General features: G+C 40.6%; 1 protein-coding gene across 2 annotated transcripts in view; it reads right to left on the reverse strand.

Moving 5' to 3' along the window:
• Positions 1-10,906: 10,906 nt before the first annotated feature.
• Positions 10,907-12,882, reverse strand: part of MYOM1 (myomesin 1) — a 73,875-nt gene continuing 71,899 nt past the window's right edge. For both annotated transcript variants that reach the window (XM_075416398.1, XM_075416397.1), the window contains one exon: positions 10,907-11,885. In XM_075416398.1, the coding sequence (XP_075272513.1) occupies positions 11,592-11,885 (294 nt within the window). In that variant the 3' untranslated portion in view covers positions 10,907-11,591. The remainder of the gene's footprint in view (positions 11,886-12,882) is intronic.

Genomic DNA, 12,882 nt, shown 5'->3' on the forward strand with positions numbered 1-12,882 from the left:
GCGCGCGCGTTGGCGGCAGGGCGGCAGGAAGCGCGCCGCCGCGGCGCGGGCGAGGGCGCGCGCGGGCGCCACCTCAGCGGCGCGGTCCTGCCTCGCCCCCGGGCGCCACGTGACCTCGGGGCGACGGGAGGCGGTGGGGCGCGCGCGTCGCCGTTGCCGCGTTCGGCGCCGCCCCGGGGCTCGAGGGAGCGGGGTCGGAGGCGGCGCTTTAAACGGCGGCAGCGGAGGGGCGCAGGCCGTGGCCGCCGCGGCCTTGCTGAGGTGGTCACCCGCGGCGGGGACGGACGGGCGGCCTTCCTCTCCCGTCCTCCTCCTCCTTCCCCGGCCCCGCTCGGGGCTGTGGCCCGGCCTGGCGTCGTTGTCGCGGAGCGGCGGCTCGGGTGACGCCCGGCGGCTGCCTACCGCGGTGGGTGCCCGCCGGTTCCCTTAGGCGCTCGGCATGGTGCTCTGCGCGGCTATTTATAGCCGCCGCCTGAGCGTTAACACCCCGTGACGGGGACGTTTCAAGAGAAACCCCCGGGTTCGGGGCGTTTGCCGCTTTGCACGCCGGTCCCTGCGTCCCACCCGAAGGGGGCTGGGGAAGAATTATTTTTTCTTTTCTTAAATGAAAGTGGAGAATTGCAAAATGGAACCGCGTGCAGCAGGCCGGGTACGTGTTTCAGGTCAGCAGCGGCGTTGCCCGTTGCTGCCGTGATTCACGCCGCTGCGCGCTGAGGGTTGGCGCGTTCCCGTGTTGCTGTTTACTCGGGTCACACTACTGCCCCGAGGCCCCAGGTGATGCGGAGAGGCAATGCCGGCTAAGCCGGAGTGGCATGCTCATCCCAGACAATTTACAGCGTGGAAAAGGGAGAAGAGAAGTAGCAGAATTGGAAATACAGTTTAGTTTTCCCGAATGTTAATTCAGTGTTTTATCACTATCCACACTACTTCTTTATTTTACTGTACTTTTTATTTGTCTGACAATTACTCTTTCATCTGCCGATATGTTCATGAGGGTTTTGTTAAAAGCCGGCTTTGCCCCACTTGCTGTTAGAGCCATTTGGGGCTTTCGCGTAGGTTTTATGCAACTGTCAGGTAAGAAAACACAGTAGTTAACAGTATTCAGTGCAACTGACAAAAAGGCATGCTAGCATGCAAAGTCGTGTGCAGACAAAGTTTAGTGTGATAATCCATGTATCTCTAAAAATATTCTTGACAGTCTTTTGTACCAGCCCTACAAATGGATAAGAAGATCTGTTTATTCATCTGTACCTCCTGGTACAAGCTGCCTAAAAGATTATGGTCACTGAGTTTGCTTATTTGCAAATAATATATTTAAATCCCTTTGAGCATGGAACTAAAAAAATCTATCCCCACATAACATGCAGGCTGGATTTTTAATGAAAGCAGTTCACAGAAGAAGACACAAACACGAAATTGCATGTATAGAGTGACTATGTTATCTGTATGTAAGAAGAATGCACGGTCAGATTTCATGCCTGCCCATTCTGATGATGTTGTTGTTGTATCAGAAATCCAGAGTCAATTGTGGAACACTTCCCACGACTGGGGATGCATGGATGCGACACAGACTCGGGGAGCAATTTTCCACCCTTCAGTGCAACCATGTTTCAGCTGCAGCAGTTTTCTGAAGAGGCCTCCCATTTGAGTGTAATGTCGTAACAATAATTACCTAGCCACATTAGCGTAACAGCAGCCTGCGCTTCAGCTAGTGGATCATTTCCCTGCTTTACAGAGTTCCTTATTCGGCGTCTTCGTTGCTTAGTTTGTGAGGGTAACCAGATCGGCGGTTGCTCTAACAGAATATTTTTGTTTGTGTTCCCACGATCTTATCTTTGCTGGTCATAACAGCCAGTGATTTTTTTAGTTGGGGGGATTGTCCTTTCAAACACCAGACGGCCCTGTTCACAGGGTGATACAAGGTAGCGGCTGTATCTCTCATATGTCCTCAAATATGAATTTTAGGCTAGATCCTATTATAAAATTAAGCCTAATACAAAAGCAGGCTAGCTTCTGAGGTGGCAGAAAAATCTTTACCTGAAAAGGATTACAAATTGGTAAGTTGTACTTTTCTATTTCAGACCTGGAATAGGGGCTTCTGATTAAAGAGCATTTATTTGAAAATGCAGTGTTTTCCCCTTAGGTAACCTTTTCCGTTCCAAAATTGTCATCTCCAGAGAATCAGAAGGCTACAGAAGTAGACAGCCCTCAGTATTTTCCTTCTGTATTCTCTACTCTTTTGCACTTGCACACAGAAGATTACAACCAAGCTGTAAAAATGGTCTCCATTCTCCACGGCTGTATTAAGTGAGGTTTGTTTCCATTCTGAGCGCGTGGAGTTACACACGTAGTGGCGCAGATAGGATCTCTCCACATCTGTGCATGATTTGCAGTCCTGGTTGAACCATGTCTCGCTGGTAGTTAAACCAGGCCCTTCAGGCCACAGGAAACCTGCCACCTCATTTACGTTCATTTTGCCTTTTCACCACAGAAGTCACTATTATTTTCCCCATCAGGGACAGGGGAGGGTGTCATGAGAGCAACCGCTTGTATTTTTCTCCTTTTTTTTTTTTTTTTGGTGGTGGGGAAGTAATTTGAAAGCATGTTGCCTAGAGCCATAGGTAAACCAGCAGCTCTCCAGCTGTTCAACTACCCGATCGTGTCTGGCAGCAGTAGTGTGCGAGAGAGGGAGCCTGCTTGGGGCTAGGCAAGAAAGGACGAAGGGTCTCCAGCAGGTTAGGACGCAGGGTGCCACGGTCTGGGAGGATACAGGGTGCTAGGCATGACTTCAGTGGAGCCTCAGACAGTTTGTGGTTCTGCAGATACTGGGGAGTTGGAGGTGCTGGGATGTAGTGCTAATCCCCAGCTTGCACTGATCTGTGAGTGCTCAACATGTTGCTGACATTTGCAGATGAAAGAAAAAATGGCCTTTTGCTTAGTTGTTACTGCAGTTGAAAAACAATGTCTTTGGCCACATATGGCAAAAAAAAGCTGACATCGGTGATGAGATTTTGTTATGTCATTTCGCCTTTTTTGTGTGCATGCAAGACCCAGAAACCATTGTTTGGAACAGTTGTTTATTCCATACCCACCATCACCCCTGCTCATGTTACAGCAGTCAGGATATCCTTAAACGTTTTTTTTTTAAATGTTGTTTAGACTGTAATATTTTACCTATAAATCTGAGGGACTCCCTATCGCTGCATCTTTGTCGTGACTTGCACATATCCTCTTAGGAGTGTTTAAATAACTTATCTGAGATGAGAATGACATTATGGCAGCATGTAACAATTTAGTTAATTTTATTTTTTTAATCCCATTTAACAGCTGGGAAAAATGAGGAAAATTACTAGCAAGGATTCGTGGCTGTAGCTGTACCCTGAGCCACCAAAATATTTAAGCACACGGGTAGTCCCGCTGTAATTGATGGACTTGTTTGTAGGTTTAGGGTGTTTGGTCAAGTCAGCACACTCAGGTCAAGTCTCATGTGAGCAATATTTCTCCATTTTTTGTCAATCATTAGCAGGAGTTTCACAAACCATCTTCTGCCAATAGATATGATAGGGTTTCAGGCCTCCTGTTAAGAGGTTCCTTGTCCTTGCCAAAATCACAACCTAATTAAGTAGGAGGTTTTATTCTGCTGCTGTTAGTGTGAGTAATGAAACAGTAAATGGAAATGACTGTATCAAATAGGATGGAAGGTAGAAGACACAAGATGGAGAAAGAGGGAAGGAAAGGTGTTGCATCTGAAAATGTGCAGAATAAGAAAGATTACAGGAAAGATATTTCACATGAAATGGGAAGTGAGAGAAGGGGAAAAGTTGGCAGAAGATTGCAGCCAAATCTGGTGCCTTCCTTCCTTTCTTTGTTACCGGTCTCATCCCCTCACCACCTCTTTCACGGGGCCTTCATCTCCAGAAACCCTTGTGGAGCAGAGCAGTTTATCTTAACATTTTTCTCTTTACAGCTTGTGTTGCTCTTTTCCCCGGTCAACATTTTACTTCAGTTCTTAAAACTTACTATCCTTTTAACAACACAAGCAAACTTGTATGGAAAGATTTGTTTCAGAGGTCTGGTCAGTGTAAGTCCAGCTAAAACGGAGTATCATTTGTGTGTTGACCTTACAGTTACTGTTCAACGATACCGAGCAGAGGTCCACCCTACGCTAGTTTAAGGATGATCTCACTTTGGAACTAGCTGCTTCAAAGATTAAAGCTTTATATATTGTCAAATTATGGTTTATCAGCCTCAGACCACAGACAGGTCTTCCTCAATAATTGGCTAACAAATCCAGAACAAATTCTCAGAAGAAGTCAGGGACACCTGGAATCACAATGCCTTTACTACGATGGAATACAAAGCCTATTTTTCACACCTTCTTTCATCTTCAAAACTCACCCTTTGTAATTTAGGAAGGTGATTAGATAATATACCTTACATACAACACTTTGCCACCCTGTTAAGTACAGTTGTTACAACACAAGAAAATGAATTTATAATAGAGTTAGAAAGTTGAACATAGAGAGTAATGTGTGCTGGAATGGAATACATGGGCAACGAAGAAGATATTAACCAGAAGTGGCACTTCAGATAAACATTACAACCAGTGTGTGCTTTTAAATATAGTGAAATGGTTCTGTGCGTTTGATAGGACATCCTGTTGCTTGAGAAGTAATTTGCATTCTATCATTATGTGTTGGACAAAGACTGAAACAAGTTTTCATAATTATCGTGGAGAATAGAGTATAAATTGTGCATTTAGATCGCAAGAAAAAAATTATTCAAACATGGTAACTTAATAAACTTTAATATGCTAAACAATTATGTTAAGATTAATTTTTACCTTTTTGCTGTACATTTGTGAACAATTACAGCGTACTCAAAATGAAAAAAAAAGGGGTTTTAATGTTTGATATGTTTATTTGTGTATTTCATCTGCATGCATAACAACACTATGCTTCTGGATAAGAAATAGTTTCCAATAGAACAATTCTGATGTGACTGCATTTCCAGCTTTCTGGGGAACCATCCAAGTTTAACAAAAAACCCCCAAACCCCTGTGCATTTTAGTTTAAATTAAAAAAAGGATTTCCAATAGGTTTTAAGTGAAATATCATGAAAATACTGATTTTTCTTTCAGCAAAAAGCTAAGAGCTGATTCTACCACAATGACACCAAAGAGAGATCTGCCATTGGCTTTATGGTGAGCAAAATGGGCTTTGTAAGGTTTGGGACATTTTTAGAACATTCTCTGTCATCCGGCTTGTTTTCTGTTAAAACCAATGAAAAGACCCCTGTGGCATTTTGCAGGAATTGGATCAGTCGTACATCTGTTCTATATATAACTTACACACTGCCATTGGTGTTTGTGGGAGATAAGCTCCCAACCCAAAGGAGCTGTCAGAGTGACGGCTTTTTAGATAGGTAAGGCAGGTTGGAATAGTTGCTGTGGCAAAGGGCAGTTAAGAGTTGTGTGAAACAACCTGCAGCTTTGCAATGTTTTGAAAGGCCAGGCTCTGTAACTGTCTTAGCAGAGTGATGTAATTGCACATCTGTAGATATTTATTGCTTTCTGTAGCAGTTGCATAAGAACCTATGTGCATTAAGGTTTTAATTTTAAAAGTCTCCTACCATGGAAATGCTCCTTACCGCATTTCTGTGTGGGACTTACGCTTACGTCGCTCGCTGCGGGGCTATTCCAGTTTTCTACTAATTAAAACTACAATACATAGATGTAGAACAAGATGTAATGTAGAACTGAATCAAACTCTGTGTGTCAGACAGTACCAAAGTCTAGTAGGATGGTTTTAGTTGTACTTCAGTCTGTATTTTAAGTTTCTCCCACCACTTTTTTGCATAGCAGTCAATATTTTGATTTGCCTATTTTTTTTCTCTGTTGCATCCCACATCTTTCTGTCACTCAGAATGGACCATCCAAATTATTTAAATGCTTTACCTTGTTTACAGAAATGTTATTACTCTAACTGCCTCCATACAAGCTCTCTAACTAGTATTTCGTCAGGAATCTTTCTGTTGGTTTTAAAAAGAGTTGAATAGAACTGTGTTGGAATTCTACTGTAAGGAAATTGATTTCTTTCTATTAGAAGTATCAGTGTCTCAGGTATTATGCATTTACATGATGTTAAGATTCTTTGTTTTTCTCACGCTAACATTTCTGTAAAGATCAATTTCTAAGACAAGATCTTATTTTTATTTCTTGTATTTAATAATTTCTGGTCACTTAAAAATTGAATTTAGCTTGCATATTAACAAAATAAATTCTGACTTTTTTTTTTTAATTGGTTTGTTTTTGAGATGGAACCCTGCTTCTTCCAAGGTATCTAAGCATCCACAAACGAGTCATATTTTCTGATATCCTCAGTACATAAACATGTGAATTAACACAGTAATGAATGTGAATGACCACAGTAATGATTTAAAGCAGAGATTCTTGGCTTGTATTTATTCCTCACTTACATGGACCACAAAGCTATGATCTCTTCTAAGAAACCAGTGGGTCTGATCCTAGTGAGGGGAAGAAAGGGAAGTGTTGGGCTGAGTCACTGAGGGGAAGGAGGATGGTGGGTTTAGCAGGTCTTGGGAGCAGAAATGTGATTGCTGTAGCAAAAAGAGTGGAGAGAAATGAGCATGTGGGGCAGCTGATACTTTGTGGGTTAATGCTGTGTACATAGTACCTCACCAAGGCCAGGAGGGAATTAATGGAGAGGACTGAAAAGCAGTCTTGTGAGCCTCGGTGGTAAGAAATGACCAGATGCCATCCCGATCCACCTGATGAAACAGGTATCTATGAAAGAAACTTGCATCAAAAGAAAACCTACCTATGCCCCCCCTGCATCCATAGCAGGCGATTGTGTTTCTGGAGATCTTCTCCTGTGGCCAACTTGGTCATGGTGAAAAATACAGCCCACATGGCAGTAAGAGGACTGTATGTATGGTTTCCTTGAGAAAGTAAGCGGGGTCTACCTCAAGCTGTGATGGCCTACAAATATCAGCTAACAGAGCCACATACCTGATAGCAACATTCTCTTACAGTGTAGTAAGTATGTCAGTTCTGGACAGGATTTGATCTGGTAACCTCTGCTTATCGTGGACATTTTTGAGTAATTAAAATCACCTTGTCAGTACCTGGATCATTGTTAAGATACTTAGAAATGACTGCAGTGCAACTAATCTGGTACTGAGACATAAGTGCCCATCTACTATGCATTTAAAGGTATGAAGTATTACAAATTTTGTAAAAAAACACTAATAAACTTTTTGTGTTAAAACATCATGGCTAGTCTACCTCCCATGAAATCTCAGCTTGAACTTATTATCCAGATCGTAACAAGATGACATTCGTCTTTCAAGAACAGTGGGGTTTACTCAGGCTTTTTTTCCACTGATTTCTTTCCCTGCCTATCCATGCTGTCTGTGGGCTGAGGAACCGTTTCTGCTACTGCTGCCTTTCCATCAGTCTTCTTTGCTGCTCGCTGGTTGCTCTTTGTATCCTTTTCTGTTTCCACAGGGGCGATTTCATTTGGATCAGGTGTCTCTTCTGTAGCAATAATTTCTTCTACATGTGGCCTAATAAAATCTGATTTAGGAGAAGTAATAAAATTTCCCTTGTATTTACTCTGCTCAGCAACACAGAGGTACATAGAGTAAGATTTTGCTTTCACATTGGTTATGACCTTGTCGTGTTCTTTTCCCATACCCGTATAAAGGGATTCAGTATCACAAACAACATTACTACTTTTTACAGAGCCAAAAGCAAGCCCAGGTCTTTATGGTCTCTAATTAAAAAGATTAAGGGGTAGATCCTGCGAAACATTTACAGACGTAGATAATTTTTTCTCACATAAGTCACCTCATTTACAAGACTGCTCAAAAATGTCTAGATTACCCATCCCAGTAAGACAAGAGAGGAAAGAAATGCAGTTAAATATTTGTTCTTGCCTTAGGAGCAGAAAGGGGAGGGGAATAAGAGTATAAAATGTTCTGTCAGCAATGGTAGAACATGTATACACCCTGTAGGCAAAGAAGGAATACTGAGGCAAAAATATGTAAAGCAGATGTTCTGATAATGTTGGAATTTAAGCCTTATTTGGAGCTAAAATGCTCAATGTGAGGGAGTTGTAATTGTGAAGAATAAATCAATGTCTAAGTAGCAATTATATAGTAAGAGTCTAAAAGAACAGTAAAAATCTGTAATATAGAAGAATGCTGAATCACCAGAGAGCTTTTAATTTTCCACCCTTTCTCTAAATTGGACAAAAAAATGGTCACTTGTAATTCCAACTTCACCATTCAATATGGACATAAACGTAAGAGAGAATAATTGATTAATATCAAGTAGTGGCTGTATGATTAGGGTTTTCTAAAATATTTTGGCATTTATAGTCCCTTAATTAGCAAGGCCTTTTTTGTTGTTAAGTGTCAAAGGTGTAGCTGCTGAAAGGAGTCTCACTTTGGAAAATAACACCATCTGCATATATATACATGCTTAGGAGGCCTTTCCTCTGCATTCAGAAATTTGAAAGTATTTATTACGGCTTAAAAAACTTTCATCAGTGAGGTGAGCCAGGATGAGAACTCACAGCCTAGTGGAAAGGTGATTTGAAAGTGCTGATTTAAATCTCTTTCACTGAGGTTTAACCCAGCAATTCATACTTTGCATTTATTGTTGATTAAAAGCATGCATACTGTAAACTTGATTGTTTGGGACCTGAGAAATATTGATTGGCACAGACTATTAACTGCGTAATGTTTAACAATTTTTTCATTGGAGCAGAAGACCACAAAGGTGAAAGTGCTCTTACCTTTCTTTTCCTCTTCCTTCCGTTTGCTTACTGTCATTTTTTTTTTCTTTTTAGATACAGTTACATTATTTTGATCGTGTCCTTGGACTGTGTCAGTCTGTCCTGACACAGAAATCACAATCACCTGAAGCAAAGCAAGAACAAAAAATGCACAAGCAAGAAATGTGGATGTGTCACAAATTCAGCCTGAAACCACCGTAACTGAATCCCATTTAGAAGCATCTATTACTCAAATTTTCAGAGACACATACACCTTCTGCAGCAGAGAAGCAGAATCCAGCCTGTTATGTGGCAGACGGCCCACTTATGTTCCCCTGTAGTTCTGCCAAAAAGAGGGAGGCAGGAGGATGGAGTTTTGAAGACGAAGTAGTAGAAATAAACTGCTGCCAAAATGCAACCGTTATTAAAAATATGCTAAGTAGTAGACATTGGTTATCAGGTGTTGCAAGGAGCATGTCATGTTCTTGTTTGCATTCTGGAGGATGGAAGAGATGTGACACTTGCTTTTATAGCGTCTGTCCTGAGACCAAGACGGAGTGACCTGCTTCTCATCCTTGATTTTGTTTCATATCATACTAAGCGGAATTATCAGATGACTACATCTCAGATTACAGATATTCTCACTGTTATATTTTGAACAATAAAAATTCAGCCATTTTACTTTGTCTTATAAACAGCTGTTGTGACTAAATATTCTGAACTTTTTTTTTAATAACTGAGATGTTGATGCATTGAGGTATGTGATTACACATTTAAACTTTAAAATTGCAATAATCTCATCAAGACTGGTAGCTGAGTTTGAAAATTTTCAGGAGATAAGGCTGCGTGAAGACTGAACACATACACTGTTCATGTAAAATGTTGAAAATATTAGTTATACATAATTTCATCTTAAAAATCACTCTGATGTGAAATCTATTCTGGAAGAAACAAAGGCTTATACCAGATAAGATGCTCCTTGAAAACAGCGGCACTATTCATGGATAAAGTTAAGCACATGCTAAAATGTTTTTGTAGGTCATAAATATCATCTAGGCCTGGATTTTATTTTTTATTTTTTAATTATTAAGATCATAATCATTAGCCCTTTATAGAAACTGATAAAAACACCCTATTCAAATATTGCAAAAAATCACCACTTTCACCATTGATAACTGTATTGACTCTCTTGTTACATGAGCCATTAAGAATTCCCTTATGCATCCACTTGGCCTTTAATATGAGCCGACAGTAAGCCTCAGATGACAAGGGTTTAAGTGAGCATTAGCTGCGAGCTTACTAGTGGCATCCTCAGAGAAGTGCCAGTACTGCAGCAAAATGAGTGCCTGGGCAACTGTGCTATTTCTATAGTCACAGCAGCTGAAAATGGCAAGAGAAGACATGTGAAAGGTGCACACAGATCATGCTTACACCAAAAATATATACGTTAGTTCTTTCATGTGAAGAATTGTGCTAATTAGCAACTGGGCTGATAATTGCTTCGGATCATATATATATATATATATATATATATATACACACATGATGTATACGGACATACATGTACATTCTGTTGCCCTTCCTGAGGTAATAATAATCAGTGGCATTGCTGTAAAATAGCTGACACAAAGTTTTTAATCTGTAGAAGTGTGTTCAAAGATCTGGATGAATAGCTTTTGTCTGAAAAAAACCACTCTTTTTCTATGTTCCAGTGAAGATTCTTTTTGTATCTTTGAAAGATCTTGAAGAAATACGTTATTTCTGATCTCCAGTGTTAAGTTTGGATGAAATTAACTGAGGTCTCAGTCTAAAAGTTCTTACCTAACACCCTTAAATCAAAATTCGTGAGCAGGTCCATTGAACTGCCTGAGATGATTACTGTGCCTGAACCATGTTAAGTAGAGATGTGAAGCAGTGAAGGTCTGGACAGAAAGGTGTGAAGAGATGCCATTGTGGGTTTTGCCGTGAACAGTAAAGTGAAGATTAACAGGGATCTAAAGGAAAGCTAGAGGTAATTACAGTGGTGAAAGCACGGAGGTACTAAGACACTGTTGTGCACAACTACCAGAGCCGTGACTAGTAAAGCAAGACACAGTGAAACAAGCTTGTGACGGAAGGAAAGAAGTGAATTCAGTTTATTTGTGAAAACAGAGGAGAGTTCATACATTTTTGCAGACACACACACACACATTAGTGTTCTGGCCTCCTAAGCCTAATTTTCATTTATGTTACAGTACTTTTACCCCAACTGGGCAGATTAAACAATATTTATGGATGTAAATGACATCCATATTAAGGCCTTTCTAAATTAACACAGCAATACAAAGGGGCCTTAATGTAGACGAAAACCAGCACTAATTTCTCCATGATTTAATTCTCTAACACATTCCATCTATGCTACTTTACCAAAGTTGGAACAAATCTAAACTGCTGCTCAGAAATGCCTCGACCATTTTTTATCTTTCCATCTACCTCATCAGTTGCCTCCACTGAAATGATTCTTCATGCTTTCCATTTTTGTTGTGTGGTCAAATGGTGGACCTGTGTTTACAGCCAGCATGCATCTGGCCTGGCAGAAGATGCTGCAGCTAGGTTCTGTGAAGTTAGCAGTAAGAAAATACTTTGGAAAGGCCCTGTTGTCCCTGGCACAATTAAGTGTATTAGAAGCAAAAGTGAAGTAAATGGAAAAATCCAAGACCGCCTGCTACAGCAGAAAGTCATTTACACACAGAGATTATGTCAGCCTAGCATCCAAAATCTCCCCCATACTTCTGTTTCCTAGTCTTAAATTCATGCTTTCATTTTCTTATCTTCTTTCTTTTTCTCTTGCTCAGACTGTCTCTCTTCCTCAGGTATGAACACACTTACAGTGACATCGCTGGTCTCTGTGCCATACTTGTTCTTCACCACAATGCTGTATTTCCCAGAGTCGAGCGTGGACACAGTAGAAATGGTAAAGCTGACATTTTTTCCAGATTCAAATTTCAGGGTGCAGTTAGCATCTGATACAAATGATTTTTCATTCTTCAGCCATGAGACCTCTGGGCTAGGATCTCCCCAGACAGTACAAGAAAGATTAAGCGCCTGTAGAAGAAGTAAAAAAGGATTATAAATACAAGTCAGTAAATATTTGCTGTGTTTTTTGATGCCTGACTCTCCAAATGTTCCACTCTTCATTTAGCTTCCTGCTTTTAGTAAATGGATGCATATCATCATCAGTAATCAATAATTTTTGTCAGTCTTCTGTATCATAAAGGAAAAGAAGGAACTCAGTAAGGAAAAGAAGGAACTCAGTTAAATCAAAAACTCCATTAAAACCTTTCAATATTTTATGGACCTTCTTCTCTCATAATCATTAGTAGAGCTTTCTCCATGCATACTGATTAATATAAAATCAGATATTATGTCAGACCTGAAATGAGAATTTGAGGAACTGTCAGGTGGATTTGTTTGCGTTAAGTTCACTATATATTTGCTGCAGAAGTAAAGAAAGTGTGCCTGCCTTTTTAAATAACTAAGAACAAAGTGTCCCTGGCATATTTTGTTTAATTTAGGATCTTCTTAAACTATGCCCTGACAGCTCTTCCAACAGGCTTGAATTGTTTTACGCACTCCTGTAAAACTATTTTTAACTGGAATCAATTCAGGCTTTACCCTTTCTTTGGTGTTTGTATAAGTGTTTCCCTTTGGTGTTAGTAATGTTCCTAAGGGCTGAATTCAGTCCCATCAGACTGAAGGAAGTATCTTCATTGTCAGATAGCCAGTTGTTGGAGAAATCCCTGGCAGTTGGATACTTTCTGTAGGCTGGTGAGTCTTATTGTGCACACAATGTCCAGGCCTCCTTTTTTTGTTGTCAGCTGAAAAATTCGTATCTGGGAGACACCAATACATATAAATGATTGCCTCTTCCAGTCACAGTGCCATGGGAATCTTCTCAAAAGAATTTGTGAAAATGAACATCACGTAGAGTCAAATGTTAAAAATGTTGATATGAAACTTCAGTGGTACATAGGCCTTTCTCTGGACCTTTATCTAAGAAGGAATCCATTTATGTCTATGTATTAAATAATACATTGGCCCA

Source organism: Opisthocomus hoazin, chromosome 3, assembly GCF_030867145.1.
Source record: "Opisthocomus hoazin isolate bOpiHoa1 chromosome 3, bOpiHoa1.hap1, whole genome shotgun sequence".
NCBI classification, from domain to species: domain Eukaryota; kingdom Metazoa; phylum Chordata; class Aves; order Opisthocomiformes; family Opisthocomidae; genus Opisthocomus; species Opisthocomus hoazin.